Below are 26,380 nucleotides of genomic sequence, written 5' to 3'. Positions count from 1 at the left end.
CGACCAACCGGTTCACGGGGACCGCCGCGAACCGCCTGAAACCCACCCCTGCCCTTACCTTAACTTGAATCGGCTTGCTTTCAAAGCGCTATTTAAAGCGCCCTTTTTTCTCCGCGGTCGCTGTTGTCGCCCTGCTGATGACGTCAGCGACGCGGTTTAATCGGGCGCACTTTAGTGGAGCGCGGTTTTGTCGTGCCACGGTCTGCAGCAGTTAAACCAGCGTACCATGCTGTAATGCAGTATGTGAGGACACTTTCTAACGTGGACCAATAGAAAGAGGTCATCAGCCGTTGTTCCACCTGATTTTTTGCAGGCCCCTAAGGAAATGAAGTCTCTGTTGGGCCTTGCCAATCACCAGGGACGTGTTGTTTTTCCCAGGTGAGATCTTGACTAATAAGCACTCCCAAGAATTTAAAAGAGGAAACCTTCTACACACAGCCCCCCTCGATATATAATGGGGCAGGTTCCTCTCTGTGTTTCCGGAAATTTAGCACCAGTGTTAGATGTATGTTAGATAAATTAGATAGTGTTCCTTCCCTGAGACAAAAATAAAGCTTTGCCGATCAGGACAATAGAAATGCTGATGGATTGAGTGACCTTATGGACTAGAAACTTGGAATGATGGATTTGGGGCTCCTGTGGACTACCAAGACTCTTCTCTCCCAGAATGTTTCCTTCTATGGAAAAATTCAAGGGGAATTCGAGGGGATGGAAACTTCAAGGGAAAGTGTGGGATTGGTTAAAATTGTTGAGGGTGGCTTTTTAAGCACACTGGCTGGGGAATTCTGGGAATTGATATAGCAATAGCCTTAGACTTATAGACCGCTTCACCATGCTTTACAGCCCTCTCTAAGCGGTTTGCAGAGTCAAAATATTGCCCGCCATTAATCTGGGTTCTCAGATCTTCAAATTGCTAAGGTTGAGATTCGATGCATTAATGCAAGCTTAGGCAAATATCCAGAGTAGGATTTAATGCAGGGGTAGCATTTTAAGACAGCTTCAAAAATGCTTTTTTTTTCTTTTTCCTTTTGTTTTAAAGAAGGGGAGGGTATCATATGTTTTAAGGATTGCAGTGAGTGAATTCACCACCTGCAAAATTTTGGGTCCTAATTTTGCTTCTTAAAACCTCCAACATTCAACTAAGATAAGCATACGGTAGCAACATTTTGGCCAGACCTACTATGGGCAGCCCAGGGGTGGGGCATTTGGGTTGTATGATGTCATACCTAGATTGGGTTTTACTCTGTGGGTAGAAATGAAAGCATGAGCCGTGGTGGCGCAGTGGTTAAAATACAGTACTGCAGGATACTTCTGCTGACTGCTGGCTGACTGCGGTTCGATTCTCACCGGCTCAAGGTTGACTCAGCCTTCCATCGTTCTGAGATTGATAAAATGAGGACCCAGATTGGTGGAGGAAAATAGGCTGACTCTGTAAACCACATAGAGGGCTGTAAAGCACTGTTGCAGCAGTATATAAGCCTTAATACTATTGCTATTTTGCGAAGAGAGAGAAATGCTGCCAAATAGAATAGAATAGAATAGAATAGAATGGAATGGAATGGAATAGAATAAGAGAGAGAATAATATAGAATAATAGAATAGAGAATAATATAGAATAGAATATAGAATAATATAGAATAGAATAGAGAATATAGAATAATAGAATATAGAATATAGAAAAAATAGATAATATAATAGAGAATAATATAATAGAGAATAATATAATAGAGATTAATAGAGAATAATATAATAGAGAATAATAGAGAAGAATAGAATAGAGAAGAATAGAATAGAGAATAATAGAGAAGAATAGAATAGAGAAAAATAGAGAATAATAGAATAGAGAAGAATAGAATAGAGAAGAATAGAATAGAGTCTGGAAGGGACCTTGGAGGTCTTCTAATCCAACCCCCTGCTCAGGCAGGAGATCCTATACCCGTGATGGCGAACCTATGGCACGCGTGCCACAGGTGGCATGCGGAGCCATTTGTTAGAGCATGCGAGGCGTTGCCCTGTCAGCTCCAGCGTGCATGCATGCACTGGCCAGCTGAATTCGGCCTTCTTTTTCAGCCATTTTTCACCCTCCGGAAGCTTCCTGAAGGCCTCTGGGGGAGGGGGGAGGCTGTTTTCACCCTCCCCAGGCTCCTAGAAAGCCTCTGGAGCCTGGGGAGGGTGAAAAACAGGTCCATTGCACACCAAAAGCTGGGGGGGAGGGCGGGGGTCATGCACGCATATTGGGGGAGGCGCATGTGCATGCATGCGGGGGGTTGCGTGTGCATGCTTGTGCACCACATGCATAGCCTATGCATGACCCCCCCCTGCGCTCCCCCCGCTTTTGGCACGCGATGGGAAAAAAGTTAGCCATCACTGCCCTATCCCATTTCAGACAAATGGTTGTCCAGTCTCTTCTTAAAAACTTCCAGTGTTGGACCATTCACGGCTTCTGGAGGCAAGTCGTTCCACTGATTAATTGTTCTGTCAGGAAATTTCTCCTCAGAAATGCCTTCAGTGTCAAGTTCTAATTAATAGTATGAAATTGGAGCTACTGGCTGCCCTGCGTTCCTTTGCAATTGCTTTACCCCAGCAACGGGCAAATTGCCACAGCATAGATTAGCTGGCAGACTCCGGAATGTATTTTTAGGCACAATCATTAATGATTTCCCTATTTCCTGCCAAAGGAGACCGGCCAGGAGCCCTGGCAAGCCTGCTTGGCGAGAAGCAGGGGGACGAAAGATCAGATGGATCATCGTTGTCTACCCTAGCGCTTCGTTAATAACTACATATTGCTTAACCTTCGACTCAAACTCTGGAACTGAATCCTGGGATTTGATCCCTGGATTTGAATTGGACTATTGCTCTATGGTCAAGGATGCTTTCTACAACAAGGCCCTCCCTATTCACCAGGGCAACAGGCAGCTCATCACCCGATTGAAATCCCTGTGGCCAACTTGGAAAACAGCTGTTTGCTTAACATCTACCAGTTTAACCCCGAGAATGCCTGGAGAGAGGAAAGAACCAAGGCAGGGGTCTCCAACGTTGGCAACTTTAAGACTTGTGGACTTCAACTCCCAGAGTTCCTCAGCCGAATTTCCTGGCTGAGGAACTCTGGGAGTTGAAGTCCACAAGTCTTAAAGTTGCCAACGTTGGAGACCCCTGATCTAAAGTATCTTCTTTTGCCCTGACCATTAGTGATCCCTCTGCCAAACCACCTGGGTTTGACCTGCCTCCTTTTGTCTGGTTGAAATTGAACAGAATTAGGTGGGATACTAAGGGACGCGGTGGCTCAGTGGCTAAGGCGCTGAGCTTGTCCATCAGAAAGGTCGGCAGTTCAACAGTTCGAATCCCTAGCGCTGCGTAATGGAGTGAGCTCCCATTACTTGTCCCAGCTTCTGCCAACCTAGCAGTTCGAAAGCAAGTAAAAAATGCAAGTAGACAAATAGGATCCACCTTTGGTGGGAAGGTAACAGCGTTCCGTGCACCTTCGGCGTTTAGTCATGCCAGCCACATGACCACGGAGACGTCTTCAGACAGTGCTGGCTCTTCGGCTTAGAAACGGAGATGAGCACCGCCCCCTAGTGTCGGGGGTTCCACCACAAAACTGTGTTCGACTAAAGGGCGCTTGACGAAACCGCGTAGCTGACGTCATCACAGCGCGACAACAGCGCGGAGAAAAAAGCACACTGTAAACGCTAAACCTAAAATTAACCCCTAAACCTAAACCTAACCCCCTAAACCTAATCCTAAACCTAAACCTAACCCTTAACCTAATCCTAAACCTAACCCTAAACCTAACCCTTAACCTAACGCTAAACCTAATCCTAACCCTTAACCTAACCCTAAACCTATCCCTAACCCTTAACCTAATCCTAAACCTAATCCTAAAGCTAACCCTAAACCTAACCCTTACCTTAACTTGAATCGGCTTGCTTTCAAAGCGCTATTTAAAGTGCCCTTCTTTCTCCGCGCTCGCTGTTGTCGCCCTGTTGATGACATCAGCGACGCGGTTTAATGGGGCGCGCTTTAGTCGAGCGCGGTTTTGTCGTGCCACAAGCGTCGGAAACCACTAGCACTTATGTGCGAGAGGAACCTTTACCTTTTAGGTGTGATACTGGAAGAAGTGCCTCTGCCCTGTGTCAATGGGGATGGAAAGATTCCCCTTGTGTTGATTGTGGGGTTGATTTGCAAACTATGAAACATTTTGGGCAAGATAACCTATGATGGGTGTGCTCCGGTTGCCTAGAAAAGGGGTCCCAACCTGTGGGCCGCGGCCTACTACTGGGCCGCAGCCTATTCGCAACCAGGCCTCATTCATGCATGCATTGAAGGGGCTCATGGCCCCAATTATGCGAGTCACCGGGGCTCCCCTGCCTTTCCCATAAAACCATCCCCTCTTTCCCCCTGGCCCCCACTCTGGGCACCCAACTCAGAAAGTTTGGGGACCCTGCCCTAGAAGCCAGGCCAGAGGCGATCGCCTTGAAAGCTGAATTGGACATCCGGTTATGAGGCCACTGCGATACCCCCCCGAGAAGTTTTACTTATAATTACGTGGACTGTGTATACAGGTAATCCTCGACTTATGACCAGAATTGAGCCCAAAATTTATGTTGCTAAGGGAGACATTTGCTAAATGAGTTTTGCCCCCTTTTACGAACTTTGTTGCCACAGTTGTTAAGTGAATCACTGCAGTTGTTAAATTAGTAGCACGGTTGTTAAGTGAATTGTAGCTTCCCCATTGATGTTGCTTGTCAGAAGGTTGCAAAAGGAGGGTTATCATCCGGACACTACAATCGTCATAAATATGAGTTCCCAAGCATCTGAATTTTGATCATCACATGACCATGGAGATGCTGTAATGGTTGTATGTATAAGTCACTTTTTTCAGTGATGGGGTAACTTTGAATGGTCACTAAATGAACCGTTGTAAGTCGAGGACTACCTGTATATATTTACTTCTGTCATGTTCTCATCATATGTCAGAGGTCTCTCCTCTTCCCGACCCAACGCTTTTTCCCTTTGTGCTATGGTTTTTTCATGGCCAAATTACAGAATAACAGAATAACAGAGTTGGAAGGGACCTTGGAGGACTTCTAGTCTAACTCAAACAGGAGATCCTATGCCATTCCAGGCAGTCAAGTATCTTCTTGAAAACCTCCAGTGTTGGAGCATCCACAACTTATGGAGGCATGTCGTTCCACTGAGTAATTGTTCTAACTGTCAGGAAATTTCTCCTTAGTTCTAGGTTGCTTCTCTCCTTGATTAGTTTCCACCCATTGCTTCTTGTCCTGCCTTCGGGTGCTTTGGAGAATAGGTTGAAACTCTCTTCTTTGTGGCTGCCCCTTAGATTTTGGGAGACTGCTATCAAGTCATCCCTGACAAAGACAACAGACTTCAAGAGGGGGTGGATTTAGGTGTCTTACTGGAGTATAGAGATTCCAAACTCATGATGTGTTCGATTGGCACAGCAAATGACAGGCAGATGCAGTTGGGAGCACATGACCAGATCGGGCGAGACACAAACCTGGAGATTTTAATGGCTGCTCAGCCTGCCGAAATTTCAACATTTAGGAGTTTCCCTCTCCCAAGCGAAGATTTTAAATAGGATCGTGCGACCGCTTATACTTGCCAGAAGGAGAGAAGGCGCTGGGGCAAATTGGCAGTCAAAATTATAGCTATTCAAGCAGGGCCCTGTTATTATGATTGTTGGTGGGTTACTATCCTTATGCAAAACATCTTTCCCTAACGGCATTAAATTTTAAACGATCTCATTTAAACGCCCCTTCATTCAATTCCCTGCCTTTAAACAGTCTGCTACATTACATTACATTTTAAAGCACTGAAATTCAGCAAGACAGAAACAACTGCTTTAAATCGGGGTAAAATTGGAACAAGAGCTATTGAAAAGCTACTAAAATGATCCGAAGTCAGTATTTTCTCCCCCCCCCCGGGTTTATTTAATGACCACCAGAAAACAGGCCAGGCCTACAGGGAGGGTGTGCCTTTACCGAAAACCTACGGAAACCAAATAAGCTTCTTCAGAACCGAAGAAGCTTCTTGGATGAGAAGCGAAAGGTCTTCAAAGAAAAAAAAAAAAAGTCCAGTTGCCTCTTGGGGGGGGGGGAGCACCTTTGGGACAACCTGGCGCTAACATGGCCATAAATGGGCGCTAACAAAGGCACTGATGGTTTCCATCTTTGCAATTTCTCCTTCTTTATCCTGTGTTCCTTTCCCACAACTCGACCTGTGACAGGTCAACCCCGGGCCGGGCCAAAGTTTTTAAGCCCTTCTTCCTGGTCCCCAGAAGTCGTGGGGAACAAAAGAGGTTTAAGAGGATCAGGGGAGGGAGGGAGGGAGTGTGTGTGTGTGTGTGTGTAAAAACCACCCCGGGGACAAACCCGTGTCTTTCGTGCTTCGTTCACACGACACGTACCTGTGCAAGGCCGCGACGGCGTTCAAGAGGTAGAATAACGGGAAGGCGGAGAGGAAAAGGCCGACGGCAGCCGAAAGCGGATGCAACAGCCGCATGGCCAGCGGCGCGGAGAGCAGACCGGGAAGAAACGAGCGGGTCGTGGGAATGGGCGACCAGGGGGCGATCGCTCCAGCAGGGAAGGGTCGATTGGCCAAAGAGGCGGGTTCCCGGGCGTAACACAAACCTCCTCGCCGATCAGGCGATCCTCTCGCCCAAAAAGAAAAGGGAAAAAAAGGGGGGGGGGACTTTTTCCCCTCGATCCAAAGGTCGTGACTGTTGGCAACTTTCTTGCTCAAGCGATCCCGGGAAAAGAGCGGCGCACCTCTTCAAAGGGAAAGACACACCTTTGTTGGTTCTCCCCCCCCCCCACCTCCCCATCCCTTCCCCAGGCCAGCGCCCCTTCGAGGATCGTGGATGTGGCAGCGCAGGGACGTCTTTAAACAAAACGTGATTTTTCACGCGCCTACTCCTAACTCTGGGTTATCTCAGGTCGCCCCGGGGCGCAGGAGACGCTGAATAACCAACCGCTGCAAATGATATCTTGCCAGTAAGGGAGTCAGTGACCGTCAGAAACAGGCTTTGCCAAGTGTGCTTCGGCCTCTGGCTGGCAGGACAAAGCCCTAGCAGCCCCCACCCCCAGCCACCCCCACCCCCAATCTAAGATTTGCACAATTAGCTGCAGAGTTCAGAACAAAGTTCCTTTGCATTTATGGAGATTCTCAGACATCAAGGTCAGGGTTGTGCCAAAGGTGTTTCCCCCCCCCTCCTGCCCCCAAGAGGCAACTGGACTTTCATGTTTTTCTTTGAAGACCTTTCCCTTCTCATCCAAGAAGCTTCTTCCGTTCTGACTGGATGGTATGGAATGGAAGGATTTGCAGACAGTTGGTCTTTTGCATTTTTTTTCCTTTTGCATTCTTTGAAGACTCGCTATTTTGTTGTTCGCTGCGAAGTTGTGTCCAACCCATCACAATCCCATGGACAACATTCCTCCAGGCCTTCCTGTCCTCTACCATCCTCTGGAGTCCATTCAAGCTCAGTGCTTCAGTGACTCCATTCAACCACCTCATTCTCTGTCGTCCCCTTCTTCTTTTGCCGTCTATCTATCGTTCCCAGCATGAGACTCTTCTCCATTGAGTCCTTCCTTCTCATTAGGTGGCCAAAGTCTTTGAGTTTCCTCTTCAGGATCTGGCCTTCTAAAGAGCAGTCAGGGTTGATCTCCTCTAGGATTGACCGTTTTGATCACCTCACAGTCCAAGTGACTCGCAGGAGTCTTCTCCAGCACCAGAGTTCAAAGGCCTCCATTCTTTGGCGCTCAGCCTTTCTTATGGTCCAACTTTCACAGCCATACATTGCAACTGGGAAAAGACTCACTAAAAGAATGCAACGTGGCACGACAAAACTGCGCCCGACTAAACCGCGCTCGACAAAACCGCGTAGCTGATGTCATCAACAGCGCGACAACAGCGAGCGCGGAGAAAGAAGGGCGCTTTAAATAGTGCTTTGAAAGCAAGCCGATTTAACTTAAGGTAAGGGTTAGCTTTAGGGTTAGGTTTAGGTTTAGGGTTAGGTTTAGGTTTAGGTTAAGGGTTAGGTTTAGGGTTAGGTTAAGGGTTAGGTTAAGGGTTAGGGTTAGGGTTAGGTTTAGGATTAGGTTAAAGGTTAGGATTAGGTTTAGGGTCAGGTTAAGGGTTAGGGTTAGGGTTAGGGTTAGGTTAAGGGTTAGGGTTAGGGTTAGGGTTAGGGTTAGGATTAGGTTAAGGGTTAGGATTAGGTTTAGGGTTAGGTTAAGGGTTAGGTTTAGGGTTAGGTTAAGGGTTAGGGTTAGGTTTAGGATTAGGTTTAGGGGGGGTTAGGTTTAGGGGTTAATTTTAGGTTTAGGGTTTACAGCGTGCTTCTGTCTCCGCGCTGTTGTCGCGCTGTTGATGACGTCAGCTACGCGGTTTAGTCGAGCGCGGTTTAGTCAAACGCAGTTTTGTGGTGGAACCAGAATGCAAAGGACCAGCTTTCTGCAAGGCATACAAATCCTTCCATTCCCCACCATCCAGTCAGAGCTGAAGAAGCTTCTTGGATGAGAAGAAAGTCCAGTTGCCTATTGGGGAAAAAAGCACTTTTGGGAAACGTGCCTGTGCAATTTCATGTTGGCAAAACTGTCTGTCATTGAGATGTTTTGAATTCAGACAAAGTTTCAAGTCCCTGCGGCTAGAACCAAATGAAGACAGGGATTAAGTAGAGGCATAGACACCCTAGATCAGGGGTCACCAACCTTTCGGACCTTAAGGACTACTAAATTCATATTTTAAATCCCGGGGACCACTAATATGAATGTTTTAAAAAGATAAATAGTATTTAGTGCAATGTAAAAAAAATGCAGGTAACTTTTCTGCAGACCACCAAAATTTTCTCATGGGCCCCCAGTGGTCCACAGTCATCTAGTCCAACCCCCTGATCACTGCTGGATTTGCTACAGCATCTCTGATTGAAGAGGAGATTTAGGAACAACCTGTCATCTTTTTCAAGGGTCACCAGGTATATGTTTTGTTCTGCGTGTGCAGCTTACTGGGTTGATAGGATTGCAGCTGTAAATCAGGCCAGTCTTAAAAATACTTGACTGAAAAGGGAGAGAGTTGCCTAGCAAGGCAGAAATGTTGCTGGCAGAGCCTTTCCTATTAATCCGTCATTTCCAGTGTGAGCTTCCCCCGTTTCAGCTTTGTTGTGTTGGCAGATTGCTGTTAAAAAGTCATTGCAAATATATAAAAGGGAAACCTGCAGGGTTTATAAGCTGGCTAGCTTTAAGATTATTCCATAATACTTTCCTGATTCTGAATTTAGAACAGTGATTCTTAAAACTGGGGAGAGGGGGGGTTCCCCGAGGGAGAAATTTGGGCACATCCAGGGGGGGCTAATGGAGCAATTTGTAATTGCTTATTTGTGAGTTGAGGATCCATTTTGGGATTGCTGTGGCTGAGACGCATGTGTAAAACTAGCCTTTTTGTATATTTAAATGGGCGTACTAGTATTATTTGAGGAAAAGGGATAATTGGCTGCGACAATTTAAGTGCCGCTCTTTTAGAATACATTTTAAGGCCTTGCATCTGTTCTCTCCTCCCAAATCAGTAATGTTGATTTTCCTCATCAGCTGTTTTGTTCATTATTTTTATGTTGTTAGAATGATGAGGAGAGTCATTTTGAATTGGGCAGACTTACAAATTCCAGTGCGTGGAATTAAAATAACATAAACTGCTTTTGACTTGTGTTTCCAAGTAGTCCTCGACTTAGGACCACAATTGAGCCCAACATTTATGTTGCTAAGTGAGACATTTTTTAAGTGAGTTTTTCTCAAGTTTACTAACTTTCTTGTCACGGTTGCTAAGTGAATCAATCACTGCAGTTGTTAACTTAGTCACACAATTATTAACTGAATCTGGTTTCCGATTGACTTTGCTGTTCAGAAAATGTATTCAAATGACCCCAGGACACTGCAGCCGTCATAAATATGAGTAAATTCCCAAACATCTGAATTTTGATCATGTGACCATGGGGATGCTGCAAGGGTTGTGTGAGAAAAATGGCCGTAAGTCACTTTTTTAAAGTGCCATTTAACTTCAAACGGTCACTAAGTAAATGTTGTAAGTCAAGGACTACCCAGATAGAAAGCTGCTTTCAGACCAACCATTGGTCCAGCATAGTATTTTCTACACCAATAAATATAAAGCATAAATACAATGTTCTTGCTTTTCCCTGCCCCAGAAAACGTGAAAACTGCAGCCAGAAATGAGAAGGGATGAAAATTAAATCCGTTGGGATTCTTATGTGCTTATAAAAAGCTGGTTTCCCCACATCTGAAGAATTATTATGAATGTACTGCATACTGTAATCTTTTTTCTTCTTCTTTTTAATTCATCTTGCAAGGGTACAGAGAATTTTCTTCTTGTTAGCAACTGGGACATTTATCAAGAAATTTTTTTAAGCTGCCCTGGAGGATTTTGGATAATTTCTATAAAGGATGGCAGTCTGAAGGAAGGAAGGAAAATATAATTTGAACACAAAAGGATGCTCGTATCTTTATAGGCTCATTTTGATAATGGGCTTGGGGAACATCAAGTAATCAATGACAAAACAACTGCTTTTGAGAGAGGGAGAGGGAGGGAGGGAGGGAGGGAGGGAGGGAGAGGGAGGGAGGGGGAGAGGGAGAGGGAGAGGGAGAGGGAGAGGGAGAGGGAGAGGGAGAGGGAGAGAGAGAGAGAGAGAGAGAGAGAGAGAGAGAGAGAGAGAGAGAGAGAGAGAGAGAGAGAGAGAGAGTCTCCACATCTTTTTTACATCGTTTTATAGTCCCACCCATCTGTTTTCCAAGAGACAAAAGCTATGAGGATGTACAGGCTGTCCTCGACTTATAACCATTCATTTAACGACTGTTAAAATTTACAACGCCTCTGGAAAAAGGGTTTATGACTGAGCTTCACATATATGACCATCGCAGCATCCCGAGTTACAATATGGTTCATTAGCAACCAACATACATTTATGATGGCTGCAGCATCCCAGGATTGCTGCTTTCCCAGCTGGCTTCTGACGGGCTAAGTCAAGAGGGGAAGCCAGATTTGCTTAACGGCCACGAGATTCACTTAACAACTGTAGTTCTACACTTAGCAACTTTGACAAAAAAAAAAAGGTTGGGAAATTGGGCATGACTCACTTAACAACTGTCGTGCTTAGCAATTGAAATTCTGGTTGTTAAGTCGAGGACTAGCTGTTCTTCCACTGAGGGATACTTGGAAGCAGCGGTCCTATCTCTTAGGATCCTGGCACAGAGGATTTCTTGTGTGCATCCCCTCCCAACCTTGGTAGGTAAGAAAGTCCATTTTTCCCAAACATGAGAATGGTGCGGTGGCTTAGAGGTAGAGCTCTCGCCTCACAATCAGGAGGTTGTGAGTTTGATCCTAGACAGAGGCAGATATTTCCCTCTCTGGGCACACGGAGAATATATCTGCTGAACAAAACTCCGCGTTGGCGGCAGGAAGGGCATCCGGCCATTAAAACAATCTGCTAGCTCCATTCAGTTGCCCAGACTCCACCCCGCAAGGGATTATGGGGTCGTTAAATGAAGATGATGATGCATAGAGGGATGCCACTTCCCCATTTCTTCTCTATCGAGAACCACATACACTCATCAATCATTCTTGGGAGTTTTGAAAAAAAAAAAAACCAAGCTCATTGTCAGGACATTCAAAAGAAAGAAACAATAACCTTCCTCTCATTATTTCTCTAGCTTTATTAACATGTTTGGTGAAAGCCCAACGTATCAACTCTACATCATTAAGATTTAACAAAAATGAAAATAAGCATCATTTGAGAGCCTACATGAAGGAACAACAGATGTTTTAATGTTGGAAGATCACGGAAGAGAGAGGTTTGCCTTGGTGGACAGGGCGTGTATTTGTGCTAAAAAAAAAAAAAAGATTTTTGGTTCCCTCCCCACTTTCTCTAACCTTTCTCCTTTGGGACAAACTTGAAAGATCTACTAAAAATCTACTGATGAGAATCCAGCTAAAGATATGTTTGGTTTTGGCCTCTGGCTTGGTCTAAGAAGCAATTCAAATTTCCCCTGCTCTTTGAAATAACTAAAGAGTGAGAAAAAGGAGAGCCGACTGTCCTCTAAAAAGAGAAAGTTGGCCGATATACGATGGCTTTGCACCCTTACACAAGATTACCTCAGAACTGGGATAAAACTGACACCCTCACACAGACGTAATACTCTGGGATAATTACCCCCCCCAAATTTAAAAACAGTCCCCTTTCCTAAATTACTGCAATCCAAATCTTGCTCTTTCGAATTACGGGTGGAAATCCTCTACTATCTTTGGGGAGCTCCACCTTCCTTATTTCCGCCTGTGTTGCTGCTTGCCTTCTACATCCCATCCTGCGATCCTTCCCTGCAGGCCCCACCATCAACAAGGAACAGCAACACAGAAGGTCTGTGTTCATGAAGAGAGGAGCAGGGCTTCCGAAGAAAAATGAAGGAACCGAGTAAAATGAAGATTACACATTATTTAACCAATGTTTTTAGGCCAATTCCCCCCTTCTCACAAATGGTTGGGCTGTGTATGACTCGGGAACATTTTTTTTCTGACCATCTCCGTTCCGACTTGCTCCTATCCTTTCTTTAATGGGGTCGCATTTTTAAAAATAATAATAATAATAAAAGAGGGGGCGAGTTCCGCAACCACATCAAAAAGGTCCAACATCCGTGGGCGGGTAAACAGATGGGAGGCTAAACCTGGAACACAGTCCTTTCTAAACAAAAGAAAGGGACATTTTTTTTGTTTTAATAAACTTGTCACAGTAAACAATCCATCACTGGAGGACCAGGGAGTAGGTGGGAGGTGAGAAGAAACACACTGCTGCATCAATAATAAGGGCGCCGAGGGTTGTTCTGGAGGAGAAAAAGGAAAAAAAGGACAAATTCAAATCATCATTGGTAACAGAAGGCCAGCAGAATGGGAGACTCCAACCCAACAGCGACATTTGAAGTGATCATCACATTTGTCTGACATCACATTGGGGGGGGGGGTGTTGTTCATGGTTTTAACCCATTGGATGAACCAATCATGTTTAATCCTGAAAGCTCAGAAAGTTGTAATCCATTCTGGTGTAGCCAATAAATGTGATGAAACAATCCTTGGTGCAACGTGTGAATTCGGCCGTTCTTTGAATTCAAGGGAGAAGCAAAACCAGAATAGGCCAATGTTCTGCATCCACAGAAACCATCCACCCCTTTCCCGCAAGTAAACAGGCCTTGTCAAAGGCAAAACTGCATGGTACCTTCACAAGTGCAGTTGTGACGATGCAAATCACTACCGTATTTTTCGGAGTATAGGTCGCACCTTTTTCCCCTCCTAAAGAAGGGTGAAAATTTGAGTGTGTCTTATACAATGAATGTAGCCCCACCCACCCACTCACCGTCCCCCACTCTTTGGCCTCTGCCTCCCAGCAATTTACCTCCTTGCAGCAAACGGGGAAAATGGGGCTTGGGGAGGCAGCAATGGGCTATGGCAATCCCTGCAGCCTGAAACAGCTGATGATCGGAGGCGCTTAAATTGAAAGTGAAACTTGCTGTTTGCTACAAGGCAAATTGCTGGGAGGCAGAAGCAGATTTTTTTTTTCTTGTGCTAATCAGGCTGTTTTCTGTTTGCTGTAACGAAGTAAGTCAATAACTACAAATGCCTATAGAATGTTCAAATTATTAGACTTATTTTTTAAGGACTGCTTTATTATTGTTCTAGACAACTTAGCAAAATGAAGAAGCTTTTTAAAATAAATGCTTGATCTGAAGAGGCCCAGTACTTTTGTATCTTCTTTTAAATAGCAGAGAATAACTATGCTTCCAGAAAGCCACATCAATTTTAACAGCATCTGTACAAGTATAGTCTGAAAGGTAACACCACAAACAGTGTACATTGTCTGTACTGTTTGCTGTTTGTTACAAGGAGGCAAACTGCTGGGAGGCATAAGCAGATCCCGCCCCATGTTTTCCTCCCCAAAAGCTAGGTGTGTACTTCGGAGCGTCTTATACTCTGAAAAATACAGTAATTGGTGGCCAACCCAATTTTAAAAATTTCCAGAGGGAGTCCCGGCTGTCTTAAATTCTGCTGCCATCCCTCCCATCACCATTTTCCTGAAAAGGTCTCCCAAGGACTATCCCAATCTCTCTATCCTTTTTGCTAGATTGAGTGCAGACTGCATGGAATTTCATCTCGAAGGAGGACCTCTGGGAAACTGAGGGAACCTTCTTGATGTTGAATGGGGCAATGTGTCTCGTGTACTTGAATTCCCACTGGGAAGAGATAATTGTCAGGCCTGGAAGCTATATTGGACATTGGATCTTCATGCTTGCCATATTTATTTTTCTGAATATAAGACGCACCTCCCCCCCCCCAAAAAAGAGTGAAAATATGTGAGCGTCTTACACACTGAATACAGCATTTTTGGCCTCTTGAAACCCCGCCTCTTCACAAAAATGGATGTACAGAGGGTTTAGGAGGCCTGCAAAGTGCTCTTGGGGAAGGCAAAACCAAGCGAAAAATGGGCTGTTTTTGCTCCCCCCCACAAACGAAGCACTCTACAAGCCTCCTAAAGGCTATGCATGCTCTTTTTTTCTGGCAAAAAACAGGTTTCTTTGGTGAAAAATGGACCGTTTTTTGCTTGTTTTGCCCCCCCCCCCGCCCCCAGGAACACTTTGCAGGCCTCTCAAACTCTCTGCATGCCCCATTTTTCACAAAAAATGAGAGGTGCAGAGGGTTTAGGAGGTCAGCAGAGTTCAAAAACCTTTAAAAAAAAATTACCTCTTCAAAATCTTGTGTGTCTTATACTCTGGGGCGTTTTATACTCCGAAAAATACGGTATATAGACTAGTATGGGAGATATATAGTCATAATAGCAATAGCAATAGCAGTTAGACTTATATACCGCTTCATAGGGCTTTCAGCCCTCTCTAAGCGGTTTACAGAGTCAGCATATCGCCCCCAACAACAATCCGGGTCCTCATTTTACCCACCTCGGAAGGATGGAAGGCTGAGTCAACCCTGAGCCGGTGAGATTAGAACCGCTGAACTGCAGATAACAGTCAGCTGAAGTGGCCTGCAGTACTACACCCTAACCACTGCGCCACATTCCTTTCTCTGAGAGTCAAGGACATTCTGCCTGTTCTGACCTAGGCTTCCCAAGAAAGGAAGCAAACTCCAGGTCCCAACAAAAACTGGTACTGGTAATTAAACAAATGGTTGTAAGTTGAGGATTACCTCAAGTTTCATTCCAAGAATGAAGAAGAGCAGCTGTTGTGCAACCTGCTGCTTTTGGTGTTGCATTTAGAACTGTTGTTTGCATGTTCTATAATAACTTTTCACAACTGCTGCTATTTTTACTGTTCCCACAGTTAACATGGACTTAATGTTGTGTTATATATGCGAGATTAAATAAAAGCTGAGCTACAGAGAGAGAAAATGGCTACATGAAGTTTTGAAGATTTACTGTACGTTTGAAGGATTTCTCAAATGAGATTTAAATAAACTAGCAAACACATTGTGTGAGAACAGAATGGAGTTTTTGGAAAAAGAAAAGTTGGGCTAGCTGCCTGGCATCGTAAGGGGAAGCCATCTTCTCCATAACAGATCAGTATAGATCCCACTAGCAGGATATCCTTCCTAAATATTCTGACATGAATTCTTTTTGCAGAGTAAATGGATACAACATTTTCAGTGATTAATCTTATTTTGATGTTTGGTAAAATAATCCTTACAAAAGGTGCTGCAAAGTGTCTTGAATAGAATCTCTCTATACAAAAAAGTGTGTGTGTGTGTGTTCGTTCCAGCAAAACTCTGGAACGCCTTGAGCAATTTCAACCAAACTTGGTACACAGATGACTTACACACGGGAGAAAAATATTGTGGGGGGTAAGACACCCTTAGGGGGTGTGTGTTCTGCTAAGATACAGCCTGTTGTGCCTTAAAATGGCTTCTACTGTACTGCTGTAAAATAGATTCTACTGTACAGTGCAGTGCAGTTGCCAACAGCTTCACAGTATTCCACAAAATGGCTCCTTCTGGTAAGGGGGAAAATCCAACTTTAGAAATTATGTTTGGTCTGGATATTTTCCCCCTATAAATAAATACCTCTGCAACGCCGGGTTATCGGCTAGTATAGAATAAAATAGAACATATAGTCAATCAGTCCAGATAAATATAGTCACTAGAATATAGTCAATCAGTTACAGTGAAGCAAGCAACCTGTTCAAATAGCTCCTTCAATAAAGGCAACTCAGATCAGGAAATGCCAATGAAAACAGACTGTCCTGACATTTTCAGGGTCAAATGTCAAGAAATTAAAAGTTCATGCCTGCCCTTGTCTGCCCTGGTGGTGCAATGCTTAGAATGCAGTAATGCAGGCTCACTCTGTCCACAGCCTGGAGTTCGATCCTGACCCGCAGTCAAACCTGACTCAACTCCATAGTTACCTGTACCTGCTTTCATCCACAGCTTTGCCAAAGACTGACGGGAGGAGGGTGGTGAATTCCTAAGGGTGGAGGAGGCTATGGAATGTCAGTGAACTGTCTGTTGCTGGAGAGAGATGTTATCTAACAAGGCCAAGTGAGGAAGAATATTTTGATCGAAGCAGAGAGCTTTTCCCAAAGCAAAGAACTGAACTCAAATGTTCAACTATGAACTGTGGGTGGCCTGGAGGGGAAAAGGGGAGTTACCTATGTGGGTTTTCATGGGAAAATCCAGAACTGACTTTGCTTCTGCCATGCCTAGATGGATTTTTCAATAAAGCTACGTTCTTGGTTAATTTAAAGAGCTTTCTTTTGTTGAATGTGGCAAATGGGATGATTGACATTGGCTCAAGATTGACTCAGCCTTCCCTCCTTCCAAGGTCGATAAAATGAGGACCCAGCTTGTTCGGGGAACAAAAAGCTGACTCTGTAAACTGCTTAGAAGGGGCTGTAAAGCGGTATGAAGTGGTATATATGTCTAAGTGCTAGGTTATTTCAAAAAGACTGTTCGGATTTATCTCCAACCCACTTCGGATAGAAATCAATTGCATAAGAGTCATTTCTGACATGAGAAAAAGGGCCCCAAGGGGCGGGGCTTCTCTCACCAGTGGGTTGGGCCGGAATCTGTAGGCCAACATCATCCTCTTCCGAAAGGCCTCGTACTCATCGTCATCCTTGGACAAATCAGCAGGACGGTCGATTCCAAACCCCGCTCCATCCACGGCCGTCACCCCCCTAGTTGGGAAAGAACTGCGTTTACTTCTTGTGCATGGATATGAGGAAGCTGCCTTAGACCAGGCCTTTTAAAACAGGGCGGATTAAAACCATAGAGTCATAGGGCTGGAAGGGACTATGGAGGTCCGGACTATGGAGGTCAGGGTTGACTCAGCCTTCCATCCTTCCGAGGTGGGTAAAATGAGGACCCAGATTGTTGGGGGCAATATGCTGACTCTCTGTAAACCGCTTAGAGAGGCCTGAAAGGCCTATGAAGCGGTATATAAGTCTACTGCTATTGCTATTGTCTTCTAGTCCAACCTCTTCCCAAGGTAGGGGTCCTTATACCTTATTACAGGTAGTCCTTATCTTATGTCCACAACGGAGCCCAAAATTTCCATTGCTAAGCGAGACATTTGTTAAGTGAGTTTTGCTTGGAGGATTCATAAAATACACATTTTTATATAATAAGGAGAAGTATGTAATAATAAGAGCGGAAATTAGAATTTGAATGATGGTATTACTAAGTATACTTAAATAATATGGTGCCTGGCATAAAAATAATATATCGAACTATTGATTAAATAAATACAGAAATATTATATGATTCAATATGATTCAATATGAATATGTGTATGTTTGCTAAATTTAGCAAATATGATTAAAATACTTTATTTATATTAAAATGTATGATATGCAGAATATGGTAATTGACATAAAAATAACATTGACATACTGAATAACCAAATAATGAAGGATTATAAGTTGAATAAACAAATAATGGAAGATTTCAATTTAGCATAAATGTTTGTACTATTATTAGAATTATATAAGCTTGCTAAAAGTAATAAATATAATTAATAATACTGTGTTCCCCCCCAAAATAAGACAGGGTTATTAGGGTGTGGTCCCAGTTCCCTCCTCAACTCACTGGGGGATTTTGGGCCAGTCGTTTGTTTCTCTACCCAATTATCTCACAGAATTATTGGGGGGGGGGGGAAATAGAAGGGGGCAGCTATATACACCACCCTGAGCAACTTTATGAAATTTGAGATAAAAATCCAACAAAATACAGGCAATCCTCGACCAGGGGTATTTACTTACCTTCCCTATAAGTGCGCAAACATGAGCGCACGCATATGTGCTTTTGTAAAAAAAAAAAAAGGGGGGGGTCTAAATGGGATGCCATAGAGCGGGGGGCAAGGGGGGCAGGTGAACTGGTCCAAACCAGTAGAATACCACCTCTGTCCTCAACTTTCATCCAGTCACTTAGTGACCATTTAAAATTATGACGGACCTCTCCAGGGCTACCCAGATTTGGCATTCCAACAATTGGGCCCTGCTGTACTCTGGGTGCTTGGCAAGTGGACCACATTTATGGCTATTTGCAGCCTTCCGTGTTATGTGACTACAATCTACGATAGGGTTTTGGTTTGCCAGAAAAAACTTATTTCCAGCAAAAAAAAAACACAACAACAACCCAACCCATTGCGGACAACGGATTCACTTAATGACTACAGTGCTTAATTAATGACTCTGGTGGTTCATCTACTGCAAAAAAAAAGTTCTAAAATTGGGCGCAGACGTGTGATGACCCACTTAATGACAGTTGTTGACCATTATTCTGGGATCAATTAGAGTCAATAAGTCAAGGACGACCTGAAAATATATTTAATTTTTTTTTCTACACTGGGAAACCTTGCTACCAAACCAAAACTTATGACTGCCAGATCCATCCCAATCATGATCCAGTCTTCCCTCACCCCTTAAAAAAAGAGAGCATTCACAGTGACTCTGGTATGAGAAAGTCATCAGCAGGTTAGCTGTATGAGAGCTGTATGCAACGGAATTTCATTTTAATGTATGCTGATTAGTGTACATTTAAAGTGACAATAAAATTATTCTAATTCAACTCCCTTCTATTCTATTCTATTCTGTTCTTCTATTCTATTCTATTCCATTCCATATTCTAATTCCATTCCTTCCAAGCAGATTATCTAGAACAGGAGTGTCAAACTCACATCATCACAGCGGCGTCATGTGACACACCGGCACTCCCCCCCCTTTGCTAAACTGAGCATGGGCATGGCCACTGTGTGATATATCCGCCCCGCGGGCCAGGAGTTTGATAGCCCTGATCTAGAATGGCCACTGATAGGCAGGCTCATGGCAGTGGTTATGGCAAATGTGACGCTACCTCTGACTCCTTCCTGTCTGTTTCACAGAAGGAAGCAAACATTCCTTCTGACAATGTCATTCAGTCTGACCACATGAATGCAGAGATTGAAAAAAAAAGAGAGATGCTTGTTTTGTTTTTTTCCCTCTGCAGCTTCTCCTCTCTACCATCTGCTGAAAACATTCCTGATTCTCACCTCTCTGCAACCAAACATGTGAAAAGCAAATTATTCTAAATGACGTGGACCTTCGGCTGCTAAGCCAATACGTCGTATCAGAAAGCACATGCTGGTGATGTTATATAAAAAGTAGAGTTTATTCTATCAATTTTATAAATGTCTTCTTTCTACACTGGTGTTCTATATATTTTGGGTTTTTTTTTTAACTTAAGTTTTCTAACTTGTTCGCTGCTCTGTGTGTTTCTGAGCAGAGGAAAATGGAAGGATTCCACCACCACCCCCCAAAAAATCAAGAAATAACAAAAGAGGGATCAGACACCTACTTGTTAACAGGAGCTTTGATACCCTGACCATCAGATCCCAGACCATCCCCTTCCTTCCAGCCCATTTTCATCAGCATCTGGTAACCTATGTTTTCCACAGTCAGTTTAAATTCTTTGTATTCGGAATAATCAGGCTCACGGCCTTCCTGTGGAGGAAGAAAACAAGAGTTTAAAAAGAAATCACGCATGAGAATATGCTTCAGAACAACGTTTCTCAACTGTAACAATTTAAAGAAATGCGGACTTCAATTCCCAGAATTCTCCAGCCAGCAAAGAATTCTGGGAATTGACGTCCGCACCTCTTCCAGTTGTCAAGACAGAGAAATGCTGTTCCAGGCTGTCACTGTGGCTGAAAAATGATATGTCCTCCACCACCTTTTTTAGTCCTCTTTCAAAGGCCAATGCCACCTGTCTGGAGGCAGTGACACTTTAGTGGGTCTTCTAGATCAGGGTTTCTCAACCTTGGCCACTTGAAGATGTCTGGACTTCAACTCCCAGAATTCCCCAGCCAGCATTCGCTGGCTGGGGAATTCTGGGAGTTGAAGTCCAGACATCTTCAAGTGGCCAAGGTTGAGAAACACTGTTCTAGATCTTGGTGGGGTTTTTGGGGGGGACAATCCTTCAGCTCAATTACTATTAGAGCAGGAGGATAAAAGAGTATTCTCCAGGGAATCATTTTATTCCCTGGAAATTTTAACTATTTCCAGACTGCAAAGCTGGAGTAGGTGCGGTGGCCTAGAGTTGGGAGCTCTCGCCTCACAATCAGGAGTCTGTGAGTTCAATCCTAGGTAGAGGCAGATATTTTTCTCTCTGGGCACAATGAGAATATATCTGCTGAAGAAAACTCCACAATGGCGACAGGAAGGGCGTCTGGTCACTAAACACTCTGCTAGCTCCATTCAGTTGCCCAGACGCCACTCCGCAAGGGATTATGGAGTCATTAAACGAAGATGATGATGATTTCCGGACTGCAAAGCTCTGAACGGTTTTGGATTTCTCTAGAAGGTGGTGCCTTAGTAAATCTCCGATTACTTTTGGTTATCCTTCTTTGCTCCTTTCCCAGTTTTGTGGCTGTGCTTTCTTTTTTTTATTATTAAAGTTTTTTTATTTTTTATTTTCAAAACAAGCACAACACATAAAATCTTCCTTCTTTACATACTGTAGAAAGTGTATCAGTTGGTTACAAAAGACTTTCATGCATCTCTTCCACAGTCATCAAGCATAATTCATATTAAGTATTTTAACTCAGATATTTATACGTTACCGTCATCATACCTCCATTTCATTTGACTATAATTGTTTAACCGTCCTTCATCATAAAATATACCAAGATTTAATACATAACCACATACTGGCATTTCATTTATTATTTCTAAAATCCTCCAATGACACTAAATCCTTATGTCCTATTCTAGCTAAACATCCATAATATTTAATAACAAAGTTTTCTATTCTTCTTTCCAAATCAGTGTTTACAATTTACATCTCATTTCCTTATATTGTACCCATACACACACACACATATATATATATATATACGTTATTATCATTATCCCTCCTTTATTTGACTATATCCTATATCATATCATTTTTTGTGGCTGTGCTTTCTGATGTGAACATGCACAGCCAGGAGGTAGAAAACATTCTGAATCTGAAACATTTCTAAGTCTGAAGGGGCCTCTTTGAGGCTTAAATGCTGTTCCAGCTGCGCTGCCAATATTTTTAGTTTCAACTGATATTCTTTTGAGTTGAATGTCAACCCATTTGGAGCAAACCTCCTTTTGAAATTGTTTTGCCTGCTGCATATATCTAATGTATGGCCCAGGTTTTTTTTTTTCAAACGGGAACACAGATCCTCTTCCTCCTCCCCCATCCTCCTCTTCCTCCTCAAGAAACATTCAATCACTCTGCATGTGTATAAGCTGTCCTAAAGAGAAGAACACTAAACATTTTACCTTGAGAGCTTTGAAGGTTTCCATAAACTTCTCAAGCTCATCAGGTGGCAGAAAATCTCCAATGAAATGTTTTCCTCGGCCCATTTGAGTCAGCTGCTCCGCCCATTCTGAAAAAAAGACCAGGCAGAATATGAGAGGCAAGTAAAAAAAATAAAAACATAGCAATTAAAGTACTGAAGCAGGCAAGAGATGATGGATAGATGATTTCTCTTTTCTCTGTTGTTGTTCTGATTTGCTTTTCTTTTTCTTTCTCTTTCCTTTCTTTTTTTTAGGTAGGTGACATGACTATCCAGTTTCCCCGAAAATAAGACCTCCTCGGATAATAAGCCCAATAGGTCTTTTGAGTGCATACGCTAAAATAAGCCCTCCCTGAAAATATTGCAACACAGCAGCAGCCATGAAAGGACCACGCTCACTGCCTCCTGCACCTCAAAAATAATAAGACCTCCCCGAAAATAAGCCCAAGTGCTTATTTTGGAGGTCAAAAGAAAATAAGACCATGTCTTATTTTCAGGGAAACATGGCAGAAGTTAGGTAGGATAGAAAAAAAATGTTTTTTTACTGAAGGGTGACATGATTAAAAGTTAGAATAAGCGTTGGGAAAATTCATAAAATGTAAGGGTTGAAAATGATTATGAGGATCATGTAGTGTCAGGCCTGCAGCTTTCTTTTGGATCTTTGGCCTGCCACACTTTCTATTATTCTACTATGTCTTTTCCTACTGTGGGAAAATGGGAGGGGGGATTGTAGAAGTTACCTACTATACAGCCATAACAACATTCTTTCTAGAAAGCCAAGGTCATCCTTTGTCTCTGCACCTCTACACCTGACCGGAACTGGATAGATGGAAGCTGCCAGCATGGGAGATTGGACCATGTGATGGACTTGTGGATGTGGGGTCAAGATCTTGAACTTTCAACTAGGTGGGGAAAACTGGGAAGCTTTCAGATTCGGGTTTTCCCAGATGTGCCAACATGGCTCTCTTAATAAATTGGAACTTTGCGCAGTACTTTGCCTTGGATTCTGATTTACTTTTGGATGCTATTTGGAAACTCTGACATCTAGTTTATTTTCAGTTTCCGGCAACACCCCCCCCCCCAATCTGTTGAAGACAATGGATTTGCTTAACAACTGCCATGAAAAAAGTCATAATGTAGGGCACGATCACATAGTGACCCAAATAACAACGCTATAACTTATGACCGTACTTCCAGAGTCAATCCTGGTTGCAAGTCAAGGGCTACCTGTGTTGTCCAGATCAAGGTAAGGACACAAAGTCTTCCCCGTCTCCTCCCCTCTAAGTACTAACCGCGGGTCTTGTCCATCTCCATGCGCCTCAGCTGGTGCTCCCACGTGCCCAGCTCATTGTCGATTTCCTCATCGCTGTCGTAACCGGACTGGTGATCTTTGACTGTCTTCTCCCACATGATCTGCATCTCCTGCATGGCCTGTTTGTGCTTCATGATCATGTCGTACATTTGCTGCATCTGTAGAATAGGGTAGAATTCTTTATTGGCCAAGAGTGATTTGGACACACAAGGAATTTGTTTCCGGTGCATAAGCTCTCGGCGTACATACAAACAACAAAGCGATAGATACGATAGATATCATAGATCCGTGACTGAGAACCTATGGCATGCGTCTCTCCATCTCTCCAGGCATGCCAGTCATCACCTGTTGCTCTTCTAGGTTCCAGCATGCACATGCGTGCCAGTTAGCTGGTCTTTGCACATGTGGGAGCGCATGAGAATTTCCCATGGCTGATTTGCAAGATTACGTGATATATGCCAGTGTGGGTGAAACTTTTTGGCACCGAGTGGGAGCACGCATAGGCGGGGGAGAACCAGAAGCAGACCGGTGTGCATCCATGCACTGGAAACTGAAAGCTCAACTGCATGCACGTGCCAGTGGACTGGTCTTCCATTTATGGGCACTCCCGCACCAGGGAGCTGCTCTTCCGGTTGTTGACGCTCTCCCACTAGCGCACGCTCCCATTTCGGCACTTGGTGCCAAAAAGGTTCTCCAATACTGTCAAGATCATAAAGGAGAATAATTTGTGGCTCAGGGTTGACACCCTGAGAGGTCGTTGGTGATTTCTGAGCTTGATTGTTTTCTTGCAGACATTTCATTACCCTAACCAGGTAACATCATCAGTCGTACTGTAGTAAGGAGCGCTGTTTGTTGTCAGATTATATTCTGGAATTTTGGCTCTCTGTGTTGTTGGGGGTGGCGGTTGGGCTGTTTACGGATGGCTCTTTGGCCGTTTCTTGATTGGGGTATTGCTTACTTGATTGTTGCTCTGAAGTTAACCTTGGAGTTAAGCCATACTGATCTCAGTGCTCATTACTGGTAGAGGTGATAGAGTCTTTTTATTCTCTTTTGGACTGGTTGGTTGCCTCTTCTGCATATTCTATGGATGTAGTCAATGTCTATGTGTCTACCCTATTTCCCTGAAAATAAGACCTCCCTGGATAATAAGCCCAATCTGGCTTTTGAGCACGTGCTAAAATAAGCCCTCCCTGAAAATATTGCAACACAGCAGCAGCCATGAGGTGGCCATGCTCGCCGCCTCCTGCACCTCAAAAATAACAAGACCTCCCCGAAAATAAGGCCAAATGCTTATTTCGTGGGTCAAAAGAAAATAAGATCCTGTCATTTTCAGGGAAACACGGTATTGATGGCTGATTAGCTATCCTTTAAAGTCTGTACCTATCCTGCCAAACCGCACAGTTACTGAGGTATAAATGACAGATTCAATAATTCCTCTGTAGAACTGTGATCAGCAGATCCTTGGGCAATCTGAGGTTTTTTTAGCTGATGCAGGAAGAACATTCTTTGTTATGTTCGGGAACGAAAAATCAGCTGGCCGGCGCACGCATGAGTGCCATAGGTTCTCCATCACAGCTTTATACTATCTCTGCATCTTATTTATCTCTGTATCTATCTTTCTCTTGCTGTGTATCTGTCTATCCATCCTATCTATCTATCTATCTATCTATCTATCTATCTATCTATCTATCTATCTATCTATCTTTCATCTATCTATCTATCTCTATCCATCCGTCTGTCTCTCTCATCTATCATTTATCTATCCATCCATCCATCTCTCTCTATCATCTATCTATCCATCCATCTCTCTCTATCACCTATCCATCCATCCATCCCTCTATCTATCATCTATCTATCTATCCATCCTTTCTATCCATCCATATCTCTCTCTATCATATATCTATCATTTATCCATCTATCCATCCATATCTATCTATCTATCTATCTATCTATCTATCTATCTATCTATCTATCTATCTATCTATCTAATCAATCAATCAATCAATCAATCTATCTATCTATCTATCTAATCTATCTATCTATCTATCTATCTATCTATCTATCATCTATCTATCTATCTATCTATCTATCTATCTATCTATCTATCTATCTATCTATCTATCTATCATGTATCTATCATCTTTATTTTAATCCCTTTTATGATTTTTACTATAATTGAAGGCAGTAAATATATCCAACACACCTTCCACCTCTTAACTTTCTCCACAGCAAGCCTGTGAGGTGAGTTGGGCAGAGAAAGAATGACCAGCCCAAAGTCATCCAGCTGACTTTTACGGCTTTTACGGGTGTCTGGGTGACTTTGGGTCAGCCAGCAGGAGACTGTGAGTTCTAGTGCATCTTTCATACCTAAAGTGGTGCTAGAACTCAGGTCCCTGGCTTGGAGTCTGTGTCTTAACGGCTAGACCAATGCACAGAAAACTGGATGGCGGCAGCACAAAAGCTAAAGAATGCAGTGGCCCCGACAAGCGTATACAATAATGTGATTTTAAATTTACCTCTTGCTGCTCCTTCAGCTGCTTTTTCTGCGCATCTGAAAGCTCCGTCACACCTACCAATCCAACTGGCTTCCCTTTCTCGTAGCCAAGTCCCTTGAGGTCCTGGACTGGAGAAGAAATGAGGATTAGAAGAGTTTATTTGCTCCTCCACTGGACCCATCTCCCCAACTATGGATGCTTTAAACCACCCTATCCTCTAGGGCAGGGGTCTCCAACCTTGGTAAAGTTCAACCACATGACACCCCCCCCCAAAACCGTCAGAACTTCAAATTTAGGTTGTAAGCTGCCTCAAGGTACAAGGCAGTCCTCGACTTACAACAGTTCATTTAGTGACCATCCGATATTACAATGCCGCTGGGGGAAAAAAAGTCTTATGACCATCTTTCACACTTGTGACCGTTGCAGCATCCCCATGGTCAGTGTGTGTGTGTGTGTGTGTGTGTGTGTGTGTTGATCAAAATTCAGATGCCTGGCAACTGACTCACATTTATGACAGTTGCTGTGACCCAGCGTCATGTGATCCCTTTTGGCAACCTTCTGACAAGCGAAGTCAATGTGGGGAGGGAGGGAAGGCAGATTCACTTAACGACTGTGTTACTAGCGTAACAACCACTGTCATTCACTTAACAAGTGTGGCAAGGAAGGTGATAAAATGGGGCCAAACTCACTTCCCAGCTGTCT

At 43.7% G+C, this 26,380-nt stretch overlaps 2 protein-coding genes across 4 annotated transcripts in view; both read right to left on the bottom strand.

Annotated features, from left to right (window-relative positions):
* TM6SF2 (transmembrane 6 superfamily member 2) overlaps nucleotides 1–6,697 on the bottom strand; it is a 39,202-nt gene extending 32,505 nt beyond the window's left edge. Inside the window, exon 1 of the mRNA XM_087703207.1 lies at nucleotides 6,428–6,697. Coding sequence (XP_087559333.1) covers nucleotides 6,428–6,522 — 95 coding nt within the window. The 5' untranslated portion in view covers nucleotides 6,523–6,697. The remainder of the gene's footprint in view (nucleotides 1–6,427) is intronic.
* A 5,018-nt stretch (nucleotides 6,698–11,715) lies between these two features.
* Nucleotides 11,716–26,380, bottom strand: part of SUGP1 (SURP and G-patch domain containing 1) — a 30,326-nt gene continuing 15,661 nt past the window's right edge. For all 3 annotated transcript variants that reach the window (XM_087703188.1, XM_087703191.1, XM_087703198.1), the window contains exons 9-14: nucleotides 25,700–25,806; nucleotides 23,164–23,341; nucleotides 21,855–21,961; nucleotides 19,900–20,045; nucleotides 17,114–17,243; nucleotides 11,716–12,896 (exon numbers count right to left, since the gene is read on the bottom strand). In XM_087703188.1, coding sequence (XP_087559314.1) covers nucleotides 12,870–12,896; nucleotides 17,114–17,243; nucleotides 19,900–20,045; nucleotides 21,855–21,961; nucleotides 23,164–23,341; nucleotides 25,700–25,806 — 695 coding nt within the window. In that variant the 3' untranslated portion in view covers nucleotides 11,716–12,869. The remainder of the gene's footprint in view (nucleotides 12,897–17,113; nucleotides 17,244–19,899; nucleotides 20,046–21,854; nucleotides 21,962–23,163; nucleotides 23,342–25,699; nucleotides 25,807–26,380) is intronic.

The sequence above is a fragment of the Thamnophis sirtalis genome, unplaced genomic scaffold, assembly GCF_051295495.1.
Source record: "Thamnophis sirtalis isolate CommonGarterSnake01/CBP01778 unplaced genomic scaffold, rThaSir2_p1.2 scaffold_1, whole genome shotgun sequence".
Classification (NCBI taxonomy): domain Eukaryota; kingdom Metazoa; phylum Chordata; class Lepidosauria; order Squamata; family Natricidae; genus Thamnophis; species Thamnophis sirtalis.
This window is presented reverse-complemented; position numbering and strand designations above follow the sequence as displayed.